General features: G+C 31.1%; 3 protein-coding genes across 4 annotated transcripts; all 3 read left to right on the top strand.

The window, feature by feature from the left end:
• Nucleotides 1–87: 87 nt before the first annotated feature.
• On the top strand, nucleotides 88–1,294 carry LOC116768772 (protein cornichon). Its single transcript, XM_032659585.2, has 4 exons — nucleotides 88–276; nucleotides 344–456; nucleotides 636–779; nucleotides 1,001–1,294. Exons 1-4 carry the CDS (start codon nucleotides 127–129, stop codon nucleotides 1,026–1,028), a joined length of 435 nt encoding a protein of 144 aa, XP_032515476.1. The 5' UTR covers nucleotides 88–126; the 3' UTR covers nucleotides 1,029–1,294.
• A 5,010-nt stretch (nucleotides 1,295–6,304) lies between these two features.
• Nucleotides 6,305–16,388, top strand: LOC116768462 (UDP-glucosyltransferase 2-like). Of its 2 annotated transcripts, none has more exons than XM_061524276.1 (4): nucleotides 6,305–7,213; nucleotides 12,674–12,899; nucleotides 14,392–14,608; nucleotides 15,004–16,388. In XM_061524276.1, the coding sequence occupies exons 1-4, from the start codon at nucleotides 6,359–6,361 to the stop codon at nucleotides 15,278–15,280; spliced, it is 1,575 nt and encodes a 524-aa protein (XP_061380260.1). In that variant the 5' UTR covers nucleotides 6,305–6,358; the 3' UTR covers nucleotides 15,281–16,388. The 2 variants fall into 2 exon arrangements, with proteins under 2 accessions (XP_061380260.1, XP_061380254.1); XM_061524270.1 differs by lacking the exon at nucleotides 6,305–7,213 and adding an exon at nucleotides 9,824–10,733.
• Nucleotides 16,389–17,447: 1,059 nt separating this feature from the next.
• Nucleotides 17,448–22,381, top strand: LOC116768770 (UDP-glucosyltransferase 2-like). Its single transcript, XM_032659582.2, has 4 exons — nucleotides 17,448–18,785; nucleotides 18,881–19,106; nucleotides 19,419–19,635; nucleotides 21,612–22,381. Exons 1-4 carry the CDS (start codon nucleotides 17,931–17,933, stop codon nucleotides 21,886–21,888), a joined length of 1,575 nt encoding a protein of 524 aa, XP_032515473.2. The 5' UTR covers nucleotides 17,448–17,930; the 3' UTR covers nucleotides 21,889–22,381.
• Nucleotides 22,382–23,540: the final 1,159 nt, after the last annotated feature.

A 23,540-nucleotide genomic window follows, 5' to 3' on the forward strand; every position in this document is an offset into this window, starting at 1 on the left:
TATAAAAAGAAAATTTAATTAATATTAATAATTAATATGATCTTGATATTTCTTGGATATAAGTAATAATTTCTTAGATTACTTTTGATAGCAATGACTTAACTTGTCAAACTCAATTTTGTCAAAATGGCGTTTAGCTTTCCAGCCTTTTCTTATATTATAGCATTAATTGTAGACGCTTTTTTAATATTTTTTAGTATATTTCATGTAATAGCGTTTGATGAATTAAAGACGGATTATAAGAATCCAATTGATCAGTGCAACAGTCTCAATCCTGTTAGTATTTTAACTTATTAGCATCAGGCGGTGACTTGCCAATAATTGTTTATTATATAAATTACAGTTGGTGCTGCCGGAGTATTTACTGCATTTATTGATAAATCTTCTTTTCCTGCTCTCGGGAGAATGGTTTTCATTACTTATAAACGTTCCATTGATTCTCTATCATATTCACAGGTAAAATAGGTTATCTTAAGAATTCTTATTCATTAAAGTCAAAATTTACTTAATTGACAATTCACTATCTTAAATCACCCTTTGTAATAAAAAAAAAACTAAATTAACACCATTAAGTAAAATTAAATTGTAATATTATTGTTTTTAGTAAAAGGTTATCAAACATTGTTTTGTTCCAGATATCGCACAAGACCTGTCATGTCTGGTCCAGGGTTGTATGACCCTACAAGCATAATGAATGCTGACGTCCTAACGGTGTGTCAGAGAGAAGGCTGGATAAAATTAGCGTTCTATCTGCTATCATTTTTCCTGTATCTTTATGGGTATGTATTCGAAATATATCAACATGTAGTAATGATAGTATAATATTGGTATATTAAATATTTAAACATTCTGCAATACCGTTTCTATAGCAGGCAATAGTGATACTTAATAATATTGAGTATGTTTTAAGTATTAAGATATTTTATCAGATGCTATCACATCAATTGATATCTTCTCAGTCAAATCTGTAATATAAAATTATAAATCTTTTCATTTTCAGAATGATTGTGGTGCTGATCGCCGTCTAGCAGATAATTTACAGACTTAAAACAGAACATTATTTATTAGATTCCATAGAACATATAACTTTGACTCAAGTCGTTATTGAAGCTGTCAGAAAAGATTCAAAGTTTATATGTGGGTGATTTATAAAGAAACATACTTCAGGGCTAAATGAAAAGATTTTTGCTACTTCTAGTAGAGATTCATCTGTATGTGTTGTGTTGAACAAATATTTGTCGTCTGTTAGACATAGTATGTTGTGGAATATTTTAATAATAAATTCTCAACTTTTTATCGTCTCTTATTAATTTATTCATTTTGTTACCAAGTCCTTGAGACGAAACCTCTTAGCATTCAATGGATTCACCGTGCGGATGCCGGGTCCATCGCGTTGCAGGGAGAGGAGCTTCAACAGTGCCTGGGATTTGCAACCCAGGTGTAGGTTAAGGGCCTCCTATCTATCGCGCGTTAAACGCTCACCTCCACTGTCCAAGCTCCATTCCCTATCTAACCATATTTGAAAAGAACCTACTAGGGCTGCCTTCGAAGTACGTTCCAAGAACGAATTGAGGTGAGTTCTGGACAGGCCCAAGTCTTTTAGTAGGTTGTAGAGAGATTTAGCCGTTATACCTCTCGCTCCCACTTCTACCGCGTATAAATCCACGACGAATCTATTTCGAGTGAATTCGTTTGTGAGCTTGTAATGTTTGTTGACCTTGATGGTATGGTCTTTGGGGATGTTGGTTTTCCAAGGAACCGTAAGCTCTATCATCACAACGCGTTTTAAAATTGGCGAATACATAAATATGTCTGGTCTGGAGGGCGACGCACAAATATCCTCGGGGATTTTGTATTGTTTTTCACACGTATCCATCATTATAGTCCAATCCGTAGCCGCTTTAAGGATGAAGTAAGGCTTGACATTTGTTTTTATAGCCCTAGTGCCCTCTCTCACAAAACCTACTGATCGCTCGTTTGTGGTTATTTCCCTTTGCGCTCTGGCTACCGAAAGACTAACCGCTTCACGTATGATTTCCAGAACCCTATCGTGACGCCGCGAGTATTGACCGCTATCGAGGAGTACCTTACAACCCACTAACAAATGCCTAGCAGTTCCAACTGCCTTCCCACAGATATAGCAAGTCTTTTCGGTACCTTTACCCCATCTCACTAAATTACTCTGATCTCGGAGAGTCATCTGGAACGCATTGAGATCAATCATGGATTAAGGTGCGCCATTTTAGTGCTAATGGGATGCAAAAATCTTCTATGTCTAACCACTCGTTCTGTATTTCTAAACTTATTGCATGAATCTCATATTTATCATTCTCGTCTTGCCGAATAAAAGACTTCAATATATCCGTATCTTAGACCTTCCTACTTGATCCTAACCCTACTCTGTGACTTTGTGCTCCTATCATAAACTGCTTGTGGAATTGAAGCCTGGACTCTAGCTCTGGGGCATATCTTTTGGGAGCGATGTAAAGACGTCATCATGGGATTTCCCCAGGATGTATCTCTTGGAAACTCTCAGGTGTTTATAGAGCTCCAATGGCCTTTTTAGACTCATCCCAAAACTATTGCGATCCCTAAATAAAGCCGATGAATCAGCCGTTAGCGCGAGCCCGAGCCACAACTTCAACATCTTTATGACCCCTGCATCTAACTTTGACAAAAGGGTTTTATTAAAATCATAGACGAGGAAAGGCCACTTTAAACGTGAAGTTAGATAATTATCGTAGATCCAAACTTTTTAACGTTGCTGATCTGTTGGCTATCTACCTTTTTGAGATCGTTTAAAAAGCTATCTACTATACCTTCTAAAGATGGAGTACGACCTATATTATCAATCTTCCGACCGAGAAATTTAAATGGTGCATTTTCTGTAACCGTAGAAATGCATTGACCGCCTAACGATAATCCCGGATCGTATGAGGTGTATCTTGTATTCCGCCTACCGAGACACAGACAGTGACATTTACTTGGTTTTGTCCTCAATCCACCGGTCCACTCACAGAATTTATCCACTTCATCTAATTAATATTTTGATATGTGTACATTGGGACAATTTGAATAGGGTGGTGTCTTGACTAAGATTTTATATAGGTTTTAGCAATTAATATAATTTGTGCATACTTAACATATATGAGATGAAACTTCTAAGCATTCCATGGATTTACCGTGCGGTGCCGGGTCCATCAAGTTGCAGGAAGAGGAGCTTAACAGTACCTGGGGCTTTCAATCCAGGTGTAGATTTAAGACATCCCTACCTAACGCATGTTACACGCTCATCTCAATCGTCCAAGCTCCTTAATCTACCTAACCACATTTGAAACGAAACTACTAGGGCTAACTTTGAAGTATGTTCTAAGAATGAAAAAACTCATTGAAATATTCAAAAACCTTAGTTTCATTTAAAGGAATAGTAGCAGAAATCTTAGATATCATTATCTCAATATATAATTTTACTATATATTTTGTTGTTATTTTGTACTCTTCTGCTTTAATAATAAGATTCTAAAGCAAAAATATAGAATTAAAAACATTATACATCAACATTTTTTTTTTGCTTTTGACAGCCTAAAGCAATTTTCTATAATGCATTTTTTTTTTGTATCTTTACTTTTTAATCAGTGATATTTTTTTGTAGGCTTATATTAGCATGGCAACTGCACGTATCTTTTCATTAATGTAGGTGCCGATTCGAGTGGAATAATTTTCCTCGAGAATCTATAAAGATTCTAGATTTTCTGCTTAGTTGTTTTGTAAGCATTGGTTTTAGGTATGTCTGAAAATATATTACAATCAAATAAAATATATATGGAACAAAATCGAAATTAGTTTGTTTGTTAACGAAGTATATAAATCAAAACTATTTAATTTTCCATAAATAATTACGTTAATTGTATTTTTATTTATAGTCATATGCAGAGTATAAACCTATAATAATACCTACATTATCTTTGGTCTTCCCAAGGTAATCAATTGATATGATATAAACAGCTTATCGCTAACCTATTTAACTATTTACCAAAGATACCTAAGTTTCTCTATCATTTACTCTTATAATACTGTTGATTATAATTTCTAGTGTTTCATTCCATAATTAGTGTAACCTATACCCTTATTTGGCTGGATCCCTATGATTGAAAAATAAATTCAACGATTGATCTAATTGTCAGCTATAAATGGTACGCGAATGAAAAAAAAAACAATAAATAAGCGGTCACTTGATAAGGTGAATCAAGAATTCCGTTACACGTTATTGAGCTTCAATTTCAATGTTGCATAACGGTACACACGCTATTTATTTGTAACATTATTAAGGTCGAATGTAAAAATACACCTAGTTTTTTTTATCTTCTTTCGTTTGGCTCTATTGGGAAAGTAATTTAAATAAAATATAGAACAATTAATTATTGACGTTTTGTTCACTTTGATATAACAATTAAGATATTACATCTGTCACGCCTTAAGCGGGTTAAGAATAAATATTATTAAAGCGAATCTGTAATTGTTTTCAACAACACTAATACATTGCTAATCGTTATAATAAATAAATCTTAGTCTTTAGTTAGTAAAGTAATTACTAAATAAAAAAATCATTTTGAAATGTAAATACGAAATACTTTTTTATCTGTACTGAACAAAATCAGCTGTACTCAAGTTTAAACTAAAATATTGACAGAGCACTTTTTTTTCTAACTACACCTAATTTTATTCTTAAAATATAATATTAGATTCGTTATAGTTGGGGAGATCATTTGAATCTAACTTAAGTGTTTGAAGATACAACATATCCATTAAATTAATTCTTTTTTTATAATTGTAATTTAATGATTTCTACTTTATATCGCTTTTGATCGTGTTCTCTTAACTTTGTCTTGCTTTTGTTATATGTGTAGAGAAAACAATATCTGTTCAGACACAAAAAGTGAACCTCAGACGTCATAAAATATCTCACACCTTCAACTTTTATGGTCATGATTGGATGAAAACAGATTAATCATCCCAAGATGACATTTAGCCTATATACAAAATGAAAATTTAATTTAAGCAATGAAAATTTAATTTACTAAGGAATGTGAAAAATGTTTAAACGAAAGATGTGAAAAGAAAATAATTGAATTTTCAATTTACATTAATTATATTAGGATATTCGTCATTTTAAAAAGACCTTCATATTATTTATCACATTTATCTTCTGTCTTATCTATACCTACTAATAATTAGAATTGGAGCGCTCGTAATTATAAATTAATTTATTTTTAATTACTATTACGGACGGAATAACGATTACGGACAAAGTCGCGGGCATAACATCATCATTAAGTCTCCAAAATGTTGGTTGAGCTGATTATTTATCAGTAACATATTTGATGTAAACATTACAATTTTATAGATTGATATATAACAGAGTTAAGAATAATGTTTTCTTCGATGTTCAAAAAGTATATTATAGCTAGCTAATAAAATATTATGTAAGTTAATGAATTTAAAATTAAAGTATTGAAGTTTTCGTTTTTAGTCACGACTGAATAGCCCTAGACATTTAAAGACAAACATTGTATGATCATCTCAAGAGAACGTTTCTGCGCATTACATAAAAAAGACTTCTATATTATTAATATTTTTATTATTCAACATATATTTTTAATGTTTTTACTATTTGTATTAAGTTCCCTCGATAAAGAAACACGAGAGTTATGAGGACAGAGATGTAATGCGGTAATTTTCTTATTAGCATTATATTTATAGCTAAATGTGAATTATAATCGTGAATCATTTATGCTGTCATGAAAATGAAATAAGCTATACAAATTCGTAAATAAAATTTCTGTGAAACGACACACAAAACTTTATATCTATCACTAATCAAAGTCCTTAGATATAAAGTCCTTAGATATATATATATATATATATATATATATATATATAAAGTCCTTAGATATATATATATATATATATATATATATATATATATATATATCTTTGATTGAATTTCTATAAATATGTAAACCAAATAAGGTTTTCTTCGCAAATTTTATTTTTATTTTATATAAAGTTTTTCTGCCACATTGATTATTTCATAAACATTTTTTACTCAACACGATAAATTTCAACACTGATTACAATCAAACGACTTGTACTTAAAATTATTTCACCATAAGCCTGCAGTTGTCTGTATAAAAAAAAATAAACGTACGTTTATTATTCCTTCTGAAAAACCATGCAAATTATATTTACAATATATTAAATACGTTGACGTGACGCAGCCAGTCTGAAAATAACTAACCAGTTTGATTCACGCGTTTGGAACAGTGTTCCGTAGTTCGAGCCGGGAACAGCGCGTACGATGCGACCGCTTATTTATTTCGCTGCGATAATCGCTCTCTCCACCGTTGAAGGGGGACGGATTCTTGGGCTCTTCCCACACACAGGCAAGAGCCACCAGATGGTCTTCGAGCCGCTGTTAAAGAAACTCGCTGAAAGAGGACACCAAGTCACAGTAGTGTCGTTCTTCCCCTTAAAAAAACCAATCGCAAATTACACTGATGTCAGCCTTGAGGGGATCGCGACTTTAGGTGTGGAAACTATTAATCTAGGCTGGTATGAGGAATTTAGTATTTGGACAAAGCTACCAAAAATAGGTAGAGTAATCAAGCAACTGTCGGAGTTCCAACCTTTAGCAGGAATGGCGTTAGACGTTTGCAGTAAGGCTGTAGATTGGGTTCCTTTAAAGGAAGCTCTGCAGAAGAAATACGATTTAGTGCTGGTTGAAAATTTCAACAGTGATTGTATGATGGGTCTGTTGCACATTTACGATATAAAGGCTCCAGTAATTGCATTACTGTCAAGTGCCATGATGCCATGGTCATCGGACCGTATTGGCGTAACAGATAACCCCTCTTACGTGCCAATTATAAGTTCAACCTTTACCCCCACAATGAATTTAATGGATCGAATTGAAAACACGTTCCTTAACGCCTATCATAAGATATGGTTCCGTTACGCAATACAATTAAAAGAACAAGCACTCATAGAAAAATATTTTAGAACGAAAATACCAGATCTGGACATATTATCACGAAACATAACATTGATGTTCTTGAATACGTTTCATGCTTTGAATGGTGTAAAACCACTTGTACCAGGTATCGTGGAAGTTGGCGGGATGCACTTGGATCCTACGCGAAAAAACATCCCCGAGGTGAGTTATTAATTATTATTTACGAACAAAAACCTCTTTAAATTCGATTAAACGGCCGATATTCGTTTGTACGGCTTCTTGTTTCTTCTAAACCAATAATACAAATAAGAAGGCTAAGGCAATAACAATAGAATAAAATATAACAGGTAAATATATAGGTAAATGTATTCAATAATGAAACTAAATAAATAACAAAATATAACATGTTAAGTTAAAACATTGTAATTCTACCTTCTTCTAGAAATAACATTTGCATGAACAGAATTGTCAATGGCAAACTTATTTAGAATCAATTGGTTTAACTGATGAATTACCAATTAAAGAATTGGAACTACAAAATAGGCGAGTATTGCAATAATATCCGATTTCCATCAGTGTCAATAGTTTGATATGATAAAACAGAGATTGTGTGGTTTTAAGTCGTTTATTTTGTATTAACATAGCGACAACGCAATATAGTTTAAATAATAATATATAATGTAACTGCTATATAAAATATACGATTATTTTAATAACTTCTCAAACATATTTTTCTTACAACCAATGATGTAATTTCCATGATTACCCTACCAGTTAATTTTTTATAGTTTTTTAAATTTAATCAATTTCTTTTTGCTTATTATATTGCTTCAAATATAAATTTCGAATATTTATGAGGTATTATCGTCTCTATTTTTTTTTATCTTATTAGTCTATTCAAGATCAGATAAAAATATTATATTTTCTATCGTCAATTATTTTCGCTCGTCATATGATATGTATATTAAAAAAATAACTATAATTAAATATTTATACACACTAGACTTTTCCTTAATATTTAATGACGTGTGAGATGAATTATAGCTTGCACAAATTAAATATATAACATACCCTTTGTTGTTGAAAGCGAAATTACATCAAATGGCGGTGGCACATATTTTTGCACTCGGTAGCGTAATATCTAAGTGGGTAATGACCCAGTGTTAAGGTCAATGCACACTGCATCATGCGGTATATATGCAGTTTAATAATGAAAACTTGTTGTGAAGATACTGATAAGTCAGATTTTGTATAAAAAGACTATTATATATGTATATTTAATACTATTTTATTATATACTGACTAGTTTGATGTTATAAGAGTTTTAAAAATAGCTATATATTTTAAATCATTTATTATGTCAACTGCATCTTGAGCTGTCAGTGACGTAGCCATCGCTTTCAAACATTTCATAAAACGTCAATATGTTGTACAGAATAAAAAAAAAAATATTCACTCAAAATTATATTTGTGATTTTCATTTTTAATATTTTTTTTTATTATATATGAAAACATTACGAAGTAATTAATTTTAAAACCGTAAAATTTGTATGTGGTTAAATTAGAAGATAATTACCAATAGCGTATATACGCTATGACATAGGTATCTAAGAGCCTCAACTTTTCTACAGATAATCTATTGAACTAGCTTTTGCCCTTGTGATTCAGAGTTATGTTCTCTGCCACTACGGCCACTAAGCCCGAACTGCACTTCACGGATCCACCCGTGTAGTTTTGGGATCAGGATCGGGATAGGGATCGTGATTTAGATAAAAGGCAGCCTATATATTTCGCCAGGAATCCATCTATCTCCATACCAAAATTCATCCAAATCGGGTAAGCGGCTTCGGTGTGAAAAAGTATCAGTCTGACAGACAGACTTACTTTCGCAATTAGAACAGTCATTTGTAGGGATACTATTCTAAGTTCTTCATTGGAATTAAGTCACTTGATGATTTAACTAAACTATGATATTTTAACTACTCTCGCGGATATTTTTCTAGACATCAATTGGACCTACAATCCCGTACCACATTGTTTTTTTGTATTGTATAGTAATAGTTTTTGCGGAGCACGCATAAATAAGTTTTCCATTTTATACTCCTTGGGTTTCAAAGTAGAAATTTCTTAAGGATCTCTAATTTTTGTAATAAAATATAGCCTTTCTAAATGAATTGACTATTCCACCCTGGAAGAATTTTTCAAATCGGACCAGTACTCGTAGTTCCTGAGGCCAGAGCATCCAAACATCCAAACAAACAAACTGTGCAGCTTAAAAATATTAGTATAGATTATAAAATCTTTTCAATTTTTAGTTATTATTCACAATTTTTTTTTATCGTTTTGTCATGTTTACTCTTGGAATTAAATATTTTTTTTTAGATAATGAAATTAGTTAAACAAGGACTTTAGATAATGGAATAGTAATAGCAGTGTATAACCGACTACGAAAATGTACTGTGAGTGACGCAATAGACACGTACGAACAATGGCTAGTTCTAAACGTAACATTAATAAAAACATAAATAACATGAATGTAACAAAATTGATATAACAAAAAAACATTACTTACTTTTTAATACATTATTATTTTTTACTTCATTAGGTTTTATACACATAATATACGCTGGCAGATAGTGTATATAAATCGGTTATTTTTATTGAACATAGTGACGTATATTAAATACATAACAATTTTCTTATATAACATAAAAGTTATCAGTTAAAGTTTATAATAACATATATAAAGATAATAGTATGGGACAGGCACTTCTGTAAATAGCCTGATATATATAGTTATACGTGTACTTAGATAATTTTGAACTGTCTACTGCACGTCAGTCGGGTGCGGGCGCGCAAAATGATTTTAACGAAAATCATTATATTGTCATTCTTATCGTTACCCAATGATGTGTATTGTGCGAGAATATTAGGCCTATTTCCTCATCCCGGCAAAAGTCACTTCATGGTATTCGAGCCTCTACTGAAAAGATTATCAGAGTTAGGACACCATGTCACTGTAGCATCATTCTTTCCACCGGAAAACCCACCCGCTAACTACACTCACATAAAGTTTGATGGAGCTGGTGAACCCAGATTGGATATATTAGATTTAAAAACGAACGATAATGTAAATTTTGTTAGGAGAATACCCATCCTCGGTGGCATTATCCAGCAGATGTCGGATTTCAATCTGTTAGCTGAACTAGCATTAACTAAGTGTCAGCAAATAATAGAATTTCAGCCATTAGCTAATGTTCTGAAAGAGGACTACGATTTGGTGTTCATAGAGATTTTCAACAGTGACTGTGCTCAAGGTCTCATACATCAGTATGGAATTAAGGCGCCCATTGTCGGCCTGTCGTCCTGTACAATAACGCCATGGACAGCTTACCGTATAGGAGTTTCTGATAATCCCGCGTATGTGCCAGTTGTGGGCACAACTCATACTCCTACAATGTCATTATTACAACGGATGGAGAACACATTTATGTTGCTCTACCATAATTTGTGGTACCGGTACAAAGTCCAAGTAAAAGAACAGGCTATAATTGAGAATTATTTCGGACGGAAGATGGCCGACTTGGATTTACTGTCTCGGAATATATCATTACTGCTTGTGAACACGTTCCATCCCCTGAACGGTGTCAAACCACTCGTGCCAGGTGTGGTGGAAATCGGAGGGATACATTTAAATCCAAATAAAAAAAGTATTCCAGGGGTAAGCAAAATATAAGTTTATTGATGAATTTTTATAGTTTCGCTATTAAAAGTATGATGAAGACTTTGGGGATGAATCCCCAAACAGGATTATTTTATTGTTTGTTAATATCACTTCGAAAAAAAAATGATATACTTTTTATAAACTAAAAAAAAAGTTGTCAGTATTTTTTATATGTGATATATTGCACTCAAATATTTCATGTAAATATAAAAATACGAAATGCCAAAATATACATGCCTTAAATGCTATTATTAAAGAATTTGTTAATGCTTTTATAAAACTGATTAATTATTGAAGAACAAGGTAATTTTTTTTTTTTGGCAATTAGTAAAATAATTAAAAAGCAAATAGTTTGAATCAGAGAGTTAAAAAAGCCGAAGAGAACAAGATTTCCAGTGATACCAATATTAAGAATCCTAGTCATACGTTATGTAAGTGTTCACGCCGCTTTTCTTGTCTTTAAAAGTTTTATAGCAATTTAACAGGCGTAATATTACTTGTTATGTAACGTTCTAAATTATATAATATTATATAAAATTACTCTTCGACTTATACTGGTAGAAACAATCAACTCTTTTCACTGATTCCTGCAATTCATTGACCTTTTGATTGCGATTGTCTATGGTTATCGGAATTATTTTTTTTTGACTATGCAGCAAATGAAATAAACCTGCACATAATAACTCTGCCAATGTTGGCAGCCTTGTTACACATCGGGAATATTCTGGTCTATTGTTAGTTCTGACGATTGACTTTTTGTTTATCACCTCGTACGTTGAAATGTAAATTGGGTTAAATTTATTTTTCTGTACGGAAAATACGAGTAAAAAATATATGTATTGGATATATTTTTGTAACGAAACCGGGTCGGCACGTGCTAGACTTGTGTTAGTTTTATAGAAAATAATATTTTTTCTAATAGAGACAAGTTTTATATTATCTAGAATATAGTTAATATTTCAGACTAACTGGTTTTGCGTCATCCGTATTCGAAAAAAAAACATGTCACAAAATGTCAGGTGTAATTTGAATTTCCAGCCTATTTTTTTGTTGTTGAATCCCATATACATTCATTATATTAACAAATTAAAAAAAAAACAAAATTAATTCACGTCTTTTGTTGTTAATTTACCGAAAATGTGACTTATTTATTCCAAATACATAGGATTAAACTGAAATATTTCTTTACACATGTCGCTCTTATTACAACAGTCATTTAAATATTGTAAAAGTTAAATAACACGTGTATTGTAACTGTTTTAATTTACTTTAAACAATACAAACACACTTAATAGCCAATGATATAACATAAGATAACTTATCAATACACAACGCCAAGTCATTTATCTTTCTTACATACGTAGCAAATAATGGCCACAACTTATCAAATGACTGTCAAGGGTCGAAACCAATTAAAAGAAGATAGTGTGGTACTAACTCATAATATAAACATTTAAATTGATATTTATTTTGACATATTTAATTTTTATAATTATTAATAATATAAGGTTTAAAATGTGAATAGTATAATTGATAGATTTATAGGACGCTCGTGCATAGATTATAGCTGAAATTTCCTATGGTTTAAAATTTACTTTCCTGGAAATATGAAAAAGAAAATTTTAATCGATTTATTCATTCATGTTATCTAATATCTAGTATATAAAAAATATAATGATTTTTGTTCAGAAACAAATATGAAATTATATAATTTTAACCAAGATACTCGACATTTATAAAACTTTTGTTTATATTTGTGTTTAAATCTTATGTTTAAAACCGAATTTCTTACTTTAAATCTAACTTAAAAGATCACTATTCACTATTCAGACGCCTACAAATGTTTTGCTCGATACTTATTCCAAAAGTCTCTGTACGAAATTTTACATTGCAACAATTGGGAATTACGTTATAAAATAAACAATTTTATATTTCAGTACATCGAAAGATTCCTTAACGAATCAAAACACGGCGTCATCCTTTTGAGTTTCGGATCTCTCATCAAAACATCGACTATACCTAAGTACAAGGAAGAAATCATCGTTAATACTCTATCAAAATTCAAACAGCGCGTCATATGGAAGTATGAAGAGAGCGAGCCAGAGGGTACACTTGTGGGCAACATTCTGAAAGTAAGATGGTTGCCGCAATTTGAACTTTTACGTAAGTCATTTCTTTTCTTACAGCTATTACTGAAATTATTGTATTAAAAATATATTGATATGTTAAGTACGGCCCAATAATTCTCCTTTGTTAAAGATATGTGAATTTATACGCTATAGAAAACGGAATGAGCGGTCTTCACCTATATATTTAAATATAACGAAATTTACATAAAAATAAAAGAATGATTTATACTAAACATTTAAAAACTATCCACTTGTTTAGGTCTTTGATCTTTATGTAAATAAAATTAACATGCAATGCTCACATTGTTTAGAGAAATATATGCAGAATAATTTGTTCCACTTAAAAGTCATAATATTAATGTTTGTTTGTTTACGTCATATTGTTGGCTTATTTCATTATGGTTCTGGGTAGGTATTGAATAATTTTGTGTTAATTGCCAACATTAAGACATGTACTTATCATATTGTCTCCATTAATGGTTAGTGTATCTCATTTATTTAGCTCAAAATATTTTAATAATTATTAGTCTTTATTTCATCCATACGATATATTTTCTTGTGTAAAAAACATAATAAGATACAATCCCCTCATAGGACTCAAAATAAATTTAAATAGCAATTCAAGTTCAAAAGAACATTTCTAAAAACTAAAAATGACATTAGGAAATTAAAGACCAGATACAAAGAAAGAAATATAAGAAGGTTGTTTTAAATATGGCCTTCATCCGTGCAAAGACGTGCACAATATATTCTGCCAGTGTCGTGTAGACTGGAGGACACACGATCCGGGATTAACTTATGAATGCAATAAAATTTAACAGCTCCGACTGAAGTCACAATTAGGATCCTTGTTAGTAGATCTAAAACAACACAAATTCAATTAGATGCAAACATAGGAGATATATGGTACTGAAATGTATGAAATAAGTGATGTAGAAACTTCATATGTCAAACACAAGACAGCTGATTAAATTAAGTATAGAAAATAAAAGTTTAGTTAATCGGAACATTTTTATAATCTGTTTTCCCGGAAGCATTATAAATTATAATGATCTATTATGATGACATTAGAATTGGTTTACACAAGTAGATAAAGAGATATGTACATAATACTGTTATCGTAATTTGCGACTTTTGACGCGCACATTGTTCCTGATATTATGGAACTAAACATAATAATAATTATAGAAGTAGATAAATAAAGAAGATATAAATATATTCGAAGAGAGTCTTCGTTATAAAATTATTAATTCTGAGATTTATTAATATTGATTACGTTGATTCATTATTATAGGAATTGCACTAAAGGAATAAGAAAAAAAGACAATATTTGTCCCATCTTTTAAATAGGCCCATGTTGTGAACTTTGTGAAGTGAAGAGTAAGAATAGTGACATTTAAGACTTTAATGTAAATAAAACTATTACTACTTCCGATTAGTAGTAATCCGAAAATATTAGTTTTATTTTAGACTAACAATATTGTTATAATTAATTACGTCATGGATATAATTGTCATTATTTACAGAACATGAAAAAGTTGTGGCTTTCATAGCCCATGGTGGGTTGTTGGGGATGACGGAGTCCGTGTATTCTGGGAAGCCGATGGTGGTGGTGCCTTTCTTCGGAGACCAACCCTCAAATGCCGCGGCCGCTGCCAACGCCGGCTTCGCTAAGATCATCTCCTATATAGACATGACAGAGAAAGATTTGGGTGATGCAGTTAGGAGCGTCCTGAGTGAAGAGTGAGTAAATAAATAGATTTATCTATTATCTTGTAGGGAAATTTTAATACCTTTAAAAGAAAATTTTAAACATGATTTTTAGTTTTTGGTCTTATGTGAATAAATCGATCTCGTCGTAGGCGGCGAAAAGAAATCTTTCATACTTTCACAAAAACAGTTTTTTTTATATCTACCGCATCAACGTAATATTCATTCTATTAGAAGTTTTAGACAAAACAAAGTTTTTGTTTATTTATATCTACATTTCTAGATGACAAAACTTATACGTAACTATTTTACCATTTTCATGTTTTAAATAATTAAATATTACAGGATATAACTTTATTACTATGACGCTAAATATTATCTTTATAAAGCTGAATATCCTAGGTTTTATAACATAATTTCAATTTCAGAATGCAACTGAATGCACGTCGAGTTTCAAAAATGTGGCAGGACAGAGAGTCAGCTCCACTAGATACGGCTGTATACTGGACGGAGCGTGTTTTAAGATGGGGACACTCAGGTAAACTCCATACGGCTGCAAGAGACTTGTCACTGTATGAACTTGCCCTTATAGATGTTTTTGCTGCGTATGCCCTTGCCTTAACAGTTATTTTGTTATCTGTGTGGTTCATTCTCACAAAGTTGATGAGGTTAATTATAAAGGAAAGTAAACAAAAAATACATTAGAATTGTTGCATATTCAATGTTATGGGTGTAGTTAAGTATTATTATCTCTTAATTTAACCAAATAAAAACCGTTAAAATATTCACGGTTAAGTCAATAAAATAATATTTAAGTTTTAAAATGAATTATTATACCCGATTTAATAGTATAATCTATACTTTATCATACTTAAGGGCTTGTGTGAAATATTTTTCATAACCTACAAAGTGTCTCTATCTTCCTGTTTTACGAGAATTTTTGACAAAATATTTTTACTTAGTAGTATCTAGTGATCGAAATTTGATTTCAATAAAAATTTTCCAATTGTACAATTTTATATATTTTTCGATTTAAAAATAGACACATTCAATAAAAAAGTAGTTTTAAATTCCGTAATTGCGAGTTCCTAGAATGTATAGTATAGTTGTTAATAATACAACATTATGTATAGTATAGTTGTTAATAATACGATAAATATAAAAGTTGTATTTCAATTTAACTTTAAGGTTTAACACTTTACTCTTACCACTTGTATATTGTGAAACTGAACACGAACAGTTTCATAGTCATTAATCTTAGTACGTCTTAGCACCGACGTAGTATCGACGGAAACAGGAAACTGTCTGTGTTTAGTTACATAGACTCATAGTAAGGGTCTATACCCTTAATAATAATCGTCAACTTTACGATACACATTTTCCAATTTTTATAATTAAATAATATTTATATATGTAATAGAATTGTTATTGAGACCGTTTTTCATATTTTTTTTTGATAAAAAAATATTGATATATTTTTGTAAAATTATCATTTTTTTGTACCTATTTTTATTATGCATACGATGAAAATGTGTGAAAAAAATGTACTGTACATGTAAATTAAATACCCTATATACTTTCTTCGTGGAGACATAAAAAGAAAACCGTCGTAAAACAATGATCTAGACTTAAATATAATGAAAATCATTCAAATATTAAATACAACCAAAATGAAAAGCGTTTGACCATTTAATGTAATATCTTTATTAGCTCGACAATGTTTTATAAACATATTGCCATTTTATGATTTACTGTTGTTACATATTCATAAAAAAAAAAATATGTTAATATATCTGTAAATGTTGAGAATAAAGGAATTTATTTTATTTTATCCTATATTAAATGTCAAAATCAAACTTATAACAGAATCAAATAGTCCACAGATAATGCAAACTTGTGCTAGCATACGGCTCGTATGAGATATTTTTCTTTCATGTTTCTATATAATTAAAAATAGAATTATATTAGTAAAACCTTTTTCTATAGACGACTGTACGAGATATTCCATGGGATGTTTTAACTTCTATAACTACAACTTGGTCGAGTTCAAAGGGAATTTTAGATAAATAAAACTTTTAGAAACGATTTGATAAATTTCTCCACGAAACGGCTCATGACTGAACTAGAATTTATGCTTCTTTACTAATTAATTATTGAGGAAATGTAATTAATTATTCAGAAATACTTTTAAAGGCTTTTATTAATAATTCTTATATGAGTTTGATATTAAAAAGAGTATACCAATTAAATTGAACATATCTGTATTAAATAAACACAATACCTTCTACATTTGTCGTCGTCCAAAAACGTAACGAAATTATCCGTTAGGTTCATTGTACCCTGTAATGTTAAAAATTGTTATAAGGTTCGTTCGCGAATATTTTATTTATAAAAAATCCTAGACTTAAACTCTTCAAATATGATCTGCATATTTAATATTTCCGAACTTTATGCGTAAATTTCCATTTTAATAAATTTAAAAATATTATAATTAGTTAGAATTGAATGAACTCTCTGAAACGACTCGCTAGAAGCTGCCAAGGTTATACTTTGAAGGCTAAAGTTAAATGTAAAAATATTGTGATTTTTGTAGAACTCATTTTTTTGCATACTTTAAAATTAAAAATTGCAAGACTAACAAAACTTTATAGTACAACCTTTGTTGTTGTAACCCAACATTAGAATTAGAATCACTCGATCTAAAAAAGGCATAACTTTGTTAAACCATTCTCATTATACATTTTATTCGTCTATGAATTATATTTAATAAAAGATATAATAATTAAATGATTAAATATAAGTTGTTTCTCCGATGACAGACTGTTAGCACTTGATAATTAAGAGGAACGCTTCAAATGTTAAAAAAATTTTTTTGGAAGGAAGACTTCAGGACAAAATACATGTATTATCTTTTTGGTCCCTTGATGAATTAATAGAAATAACAATAGTGTAATAATTTATTCGAAATTATTCGAATTTCTTCGACAGAACTTGCGCCTGCGTCGTTTAACTGCAAAATTACTTTTCAAAAGTTTTAGTGATTTTCTTAATTTTTTTATTTAACTGTATAAAGTAAAAAATAGCAGCCGCAAATTTATATTTATTTGTATAGTTTTAGACGATTAATTCCATAAACGGATACAGACAATATATATGCACATCTATACTTCAACCTCTAAGTATAAGTAGGTGCTAGAGGTTGAAGTATATGCATATATACTATTTATTTGATTAACAGGGTCATTAACCATATTTAAAAGCGTAAGGATATTGTTACTAAGTTTCGCTTTAATAATTTATACCTGTGCAAATACGACTCTCGCTGCAGTTGTTATCGCGAAAGTGAGCGGGCAACATGTCTCCCATACTATATTGTATATTGCAATTTTTATTTATTTATAATGTGAACACTGCAAATATTCTTGGATTATTCCCGCACACGGGCAAAAGCCATCATATGGTTTTCGAACCATTACTGCGACGGTTCGCTGAGAGGGGTCACAATGTTACCGTAGCATCATTTTTCCCCATGGAGAATCCACCAGAAAACTACGATCAGATCAGCTTCCTAGGACTGGCTGAATTGAGATTGGAATCGCTCGACTTGGAAATTTTTGAACGGACAAATTTACTCAATAAGATTCCTATCATTGGTAACGTCGCTAAAGCTCTCTCCGCCATCCCATCTTTGGCTAAATCGGCCTTGGATGTTTGTGAACGTGTCGTAAAACATCAAGAATTGAGTCAGGCTCTTAAGAACAAATACGATGCAGTCATAACCGAAAACTTTAACAGTGACTGCATGTTAGGTCTCCTTTATGCCTATGAAGTAGATGCTCCTGTAATTTCTATACTATCTGGAACTCCTATGCCATGGACCGCTCAACGTATTGGAGCTGACGATAATCCAGCTCATGTTCCGGTAATTTTATCGAAATTCACTTCTAGAATGTCGTTTACGGAGAGATTGGAAAATGCTTTAATCAATCTACTATCGAAGTACTTGTTTTACCATGAAATCCAAACGAAAGAGAGAGCATTCATTGAGAAAAGGTTAGGAAAAATTCCACATCCACATGATCTTAGTAAAAATATGTCTTTAATATTATTAAATTCATTCCATCCTTTAAATGGTGTTAAGCCCTCCGTGCCTGGGATGATTGAAGTCGGTGGGATTCACTTGGCCGCTGAGAGAAAACCCTTGCCTACTGTAAGTAAATATATATATAACTATCTATAACATAATAAAAATACATATTTTAAGACCGCGTTCACAGTAACAACAAAATTTTATTCAATTCACAGTTCATTGAAAAATTCATCAACGAATCGGAACACGGCGTGATTGTGTTCAGCTTCGGTTCACATATAAAAACTAAAACACTTCCTAAATACAAAGAGGAAATTTTCTTAAGGGCACTTTCAAAAACAAAACAAAGGGTGATATGGAAGTTTGAAGAGAGCGACGAGGAAGGAACGCTAATTGGCAATATCCTCAGGGTCAATTGGATTCCGCAATATGAACTACTGAGTAAAAATTTTTGAAATTTAATATGAAGTTTCAGAATATTATCTGTATTTAAATTTTATTATTAGCATTAGAATAATAAAAAAAATATTAGCTATCGCATTCGTTCAAAAAATATATAAAAATTATTAAAACATTCGCACACTCATTAAAAACCAGACGCATTACTTAAATCATTCTTGACTTTAAAAAATCGACAGAAATTTATGGCCTAAGATACATGTTTGGAAATAGATAAAAAATTATTTATATACATATTTTTCGTTTAAAAATTCTCGCTTAATGTACTAAAAAAATATGCATTAATAATTACAGACCATGATAAAGTAGTGGCTTTCATATGCCACGGAGGTTTATTGGGAATGACAGAGGCTGTATCCTCAGGCAAGCCAATGCTCGTTCTGCCATTCTTTGGAGATCAATTCACGAATGCCGCAGCTGCAAGCGAAGCCGGGATCGCGAGGGTTGTATCTTACAACGATCTGTCTGAGGAAACCTTTACCGACGCACTAAATGAAGTATTGGGTGCAAAGTTAGTATACTTTTATAACAAATATCTTTTATCAGAACGTTTGCTATCTGTTAGTAGGTTGCGAAGTTTATAAAAAAAAACAACATATAAAAAAGTTTTGATACTGCTATCAGTTTACGTATTCGTAATCAGATATATTTTTTGAATAATAAAATTTAAAAAAAATTGGACATTTATCAAGGATATTTTAATAGTTATATTTCTTACCGATTTCGACGATTATTAACAAGGTCTGCAAAATTTCATATATTATATTATAAAGAGCTGGGTTTAAAAATTATAGCTCTATTAATAGATATTACCGGTTCAAATGAAATAACACGTCCGGTGATATTGCAAATCTCTATACGTAATTAGATTCAACGTTCATATGTCACAGATTCAGGTGGATGAATGAAAGTGCTGTTAATTCAATGCTATCAGGTTCTAGAAGGTTAGTTCTTAAAATAGAAACATCTAAAATTATAAATAGATATCAAAATATAATCTATGACAAATCACTTATTAATAACTCCAATTAAATTTATGATATGTAATATTAATTTTAAATTTAACATCGATAATGTTGTTATCTTATATATGTAACTAACTATTATTAAACGCACTGAATTAATTTACTAAATTCTTTACCAGTTAACTTATTTGTTTGGCAAGAAACAGTTCGTTTTGTTACAAAAGGAATTAAGTTTGAAAATATTCCTTAACTCCTTACAGAATTCTGGATTAATATATAACAATAAGCTGTAGTTGTAAACAAAATATTGAAGCCTTGCTGCTATATACTTTTATATTTAATACATATTTACACAAAATTTACTGAAGGTCGAGCCTAGTTGTGGACAGCCACTACAGCTCGAACATGGGCTTCCTCGACCGAAGTACCACCTTCTCACAAAAGATCAGCGTAGCCTTACATAGCTGCATTTCGTCCTATAAATGAGAGAGCCGGTTGCCCTTTCCCTGTTCCCACCCTATTCTGCCATTTCCTTATTCCCATCCCTCCCTCTTTCTCGATATCCAAGGTTGGCAACGCATCCACAACATAAGACATGTTGCCGTTTGTGGATATCTATAGACGACGGTAACTATTGCCCATCAAGTAGACCGTCTGCTCTTTTGCCACCTTCTCATAAAAAACTAAATAAATTATGAGAAAACATAATAAAAAACTCGTGATGTAGTCGACCAGATAACAGTTGTACAGCTATCATCACCTGCTAATTCTTTCTATTGGTTATAAAATATCTAGAACATCAAGTTGTTATCACATATCTTGTTCCATAGCATTGTCATTGTCCTTTTGAAAACAAGGTTAGTCATATAGACGTATAATTGACCTTTTCATAACAAATGTCAGAAGACTTTGAAGGAAGAGAGAAGTTTTGTTATTTATTTAAGGAACTTTAATTGTAATTATTCTAATTATCTTTGAAGACTTAATGATGACTTATAATAAACAGTTCTCAGATTCGAAACATTTTTGATATACAGAGGCCTTCATTCAAAGAATGGAGTGTGTTAAAATGACCTTTCCCCTTCAATTTGGGTTTGGTGTAGATCCCTCCGAACGACTTTCTAGCACAAGATTTTTCTACCGATACTTTCTTATGTTCTTGCGACATCATTCATCAAACGTACACAAAATGCTATGCTATGCTTTCGTTACATACCTCTTCTGTCACTAGTAGAACTTCAAATTCCTCTACATCACTTATTTCAGTTTTCAACCTCTCCTCCTCCGAAATGAAATGTGTGTTAATGTAGGATTTTTTTTTATAAATGTAACTAGTCTTACATCCTATAGATGACTGCATGATAAATAAGTATTATAACGGAGCACTGAAGATTATTACTTTTTTTTTTGGGATTAAGCTATTTTATTTTAAAAAAAGGCAAGAACTTTTACCTTTATACGTTTACTTCAACAGCACTGTTTAAACGATTAGTTTGATTTGTAACACAAATGTTTTTAACAGAACTCGTGAAACCGCCCAGCGATTATCGAAAATTTGGAAGGACAGGGAATCTTCGCCGCTGGACACAGCTGTTTTTTGGACGGAGAGAGTGATTAGATGGGGCAAGGCGGCGCCACTACATTCCACATCAAGAGATCTGCCATTCTACCAACTGGCCCTATTAGATGTAGCGGCAGCTGTCATTGTAGTTACGATTTTATTCATTACAGCCATATGTTACATTCTGGTTAAAATTTTACGTGTCATTACAAAAAGTTCTAAGGAAAAAATCCATTAAAATAAAATGTTCTGAATGTAATGTATTTTAATGAATTTTTTGAATGTCAAGGTCACTGTAAAAGTTGTTTGCCTTTTTTTACTTTCCATTCGCTAGTTATATCCGTTGTTGCTTGTTTTTAAGTTCCTATTCATTCTTTTTTATTATTATATAAAAAATATTACCTTACAATAGCTATTTATTTTTTATATATGTAATTATTTTAAGTTTATAACCTACGTGAATGTGCCGCTATCACCGTAGCTGTTGTGACGATATATATATGAACGTATTATATAAAAAGTATGACATTAGTTATTGATTTTACTTTTTTGACTTGCTACCATCTAATAAACGGGGTATTGACCCCAAGGTGAGTAGAATATCTACACGATAATTGCTTTCATTAAATAAAACTAGATACCTGAACAGACCACTTTCATTTGGAACACTTATTCTTAGCGCAGTTTTCTATGGAAAAAGTGTCTTGACGTAAATAAGGAAATATTTGTCACATTTCATTCGTAAATACGCGTTTGAGCGTTTATTAGAATTAGATAATCCAAAAAAAACCTTTTGACGATCAGTTAAAATCGGTCATTTATACTTAGTGCTTATTGTTCACTTGTCGAATTGTCAATTGAGAATATTTTATTTATAAATTAGATATAATAAAAAAGAAATATAGTAAGTATTGTCCGTTTATAGTTCCTTTTGGAAATTATTTTTATTTGTTAATTTTACAAAAGAAAATGAAACCAAATTGTTTAACGGTAAAATGTCATTGCGTCATCTACCGATTTTCGAATTACAGACAGTCGACTAATTTTATTTAGGTTTTGCCTCCTAAAATTACCATCCTTATCACTGACATTAGGTATATTTCGTATAAAACACATAAAAACTTATACATACATTTTATTTCGTAAACGTTTAAAATAAGGTCATTATTACTATGATTTTTTTGTAAATGTTTTTACGGCTCTGGATACGAGTCCTTTTGAGTATTATTAATTTATGATCCCAGTATTGCCAGTCATTAATTTTTTACGTAACTTAGGTAGATTTATATTCGTTTCATACTGACCATACATTCGTTAATACTATTTTAAGATTTAAATGAAGCTTGGCTTAAGAAAGCAACACTAAAAACTTAATAATTTTTAAAACGTGAGCGAAGACGGCGGTGCATTATGCAAATAGTCACTTATTTACGAGAATATATATAGCCTATTAATGTTTAAATATAGTATTTCTGTCATTTAAATTTGTAACTATATGTTGTTATAAAACTTATTAGATTGGGTAAATGACAACTGGAAATAAATACATCATTATTTAGTTTTTGTCATCAGTATCGCTATTACTTCTGTGACCTTGAAAGCGTTAAACTCTTTGTTTGAAGTCTGATAAATTGTAAAAATTATATATTTTTATAACATGTTTTTCTTCAGCTTCACGTGTATGTATGTATGTTTGTAACCGAATTCTTAAAACTCGATTTTAACCCATTTTATACTGATCAATTTCGCTCAAATGTTGTAGGCTTATCAAGGACCGGTGGCAAATTATTACCTCGTAGAAATTATATCAATTTCATCATTAGGATTGCCAGGATCGTCATATCATTTCATAGATCCTTTACATGAGAGTAAAAGAGATAGAGCATGCTC

This window comes from Danaus plexippus, chromosome 4, assembly GCF_018135715.1.
Source record: "Danaus plexippus chromosome 4, MEX_DaPlex, whole genome shotgun sequence".
Lineage (NCBI taxonomy): Eukaryota > Metazoa > Arthropoda > Insecta > Lepidoptera > Nymphalidae > Danaus > Danaus plexippus.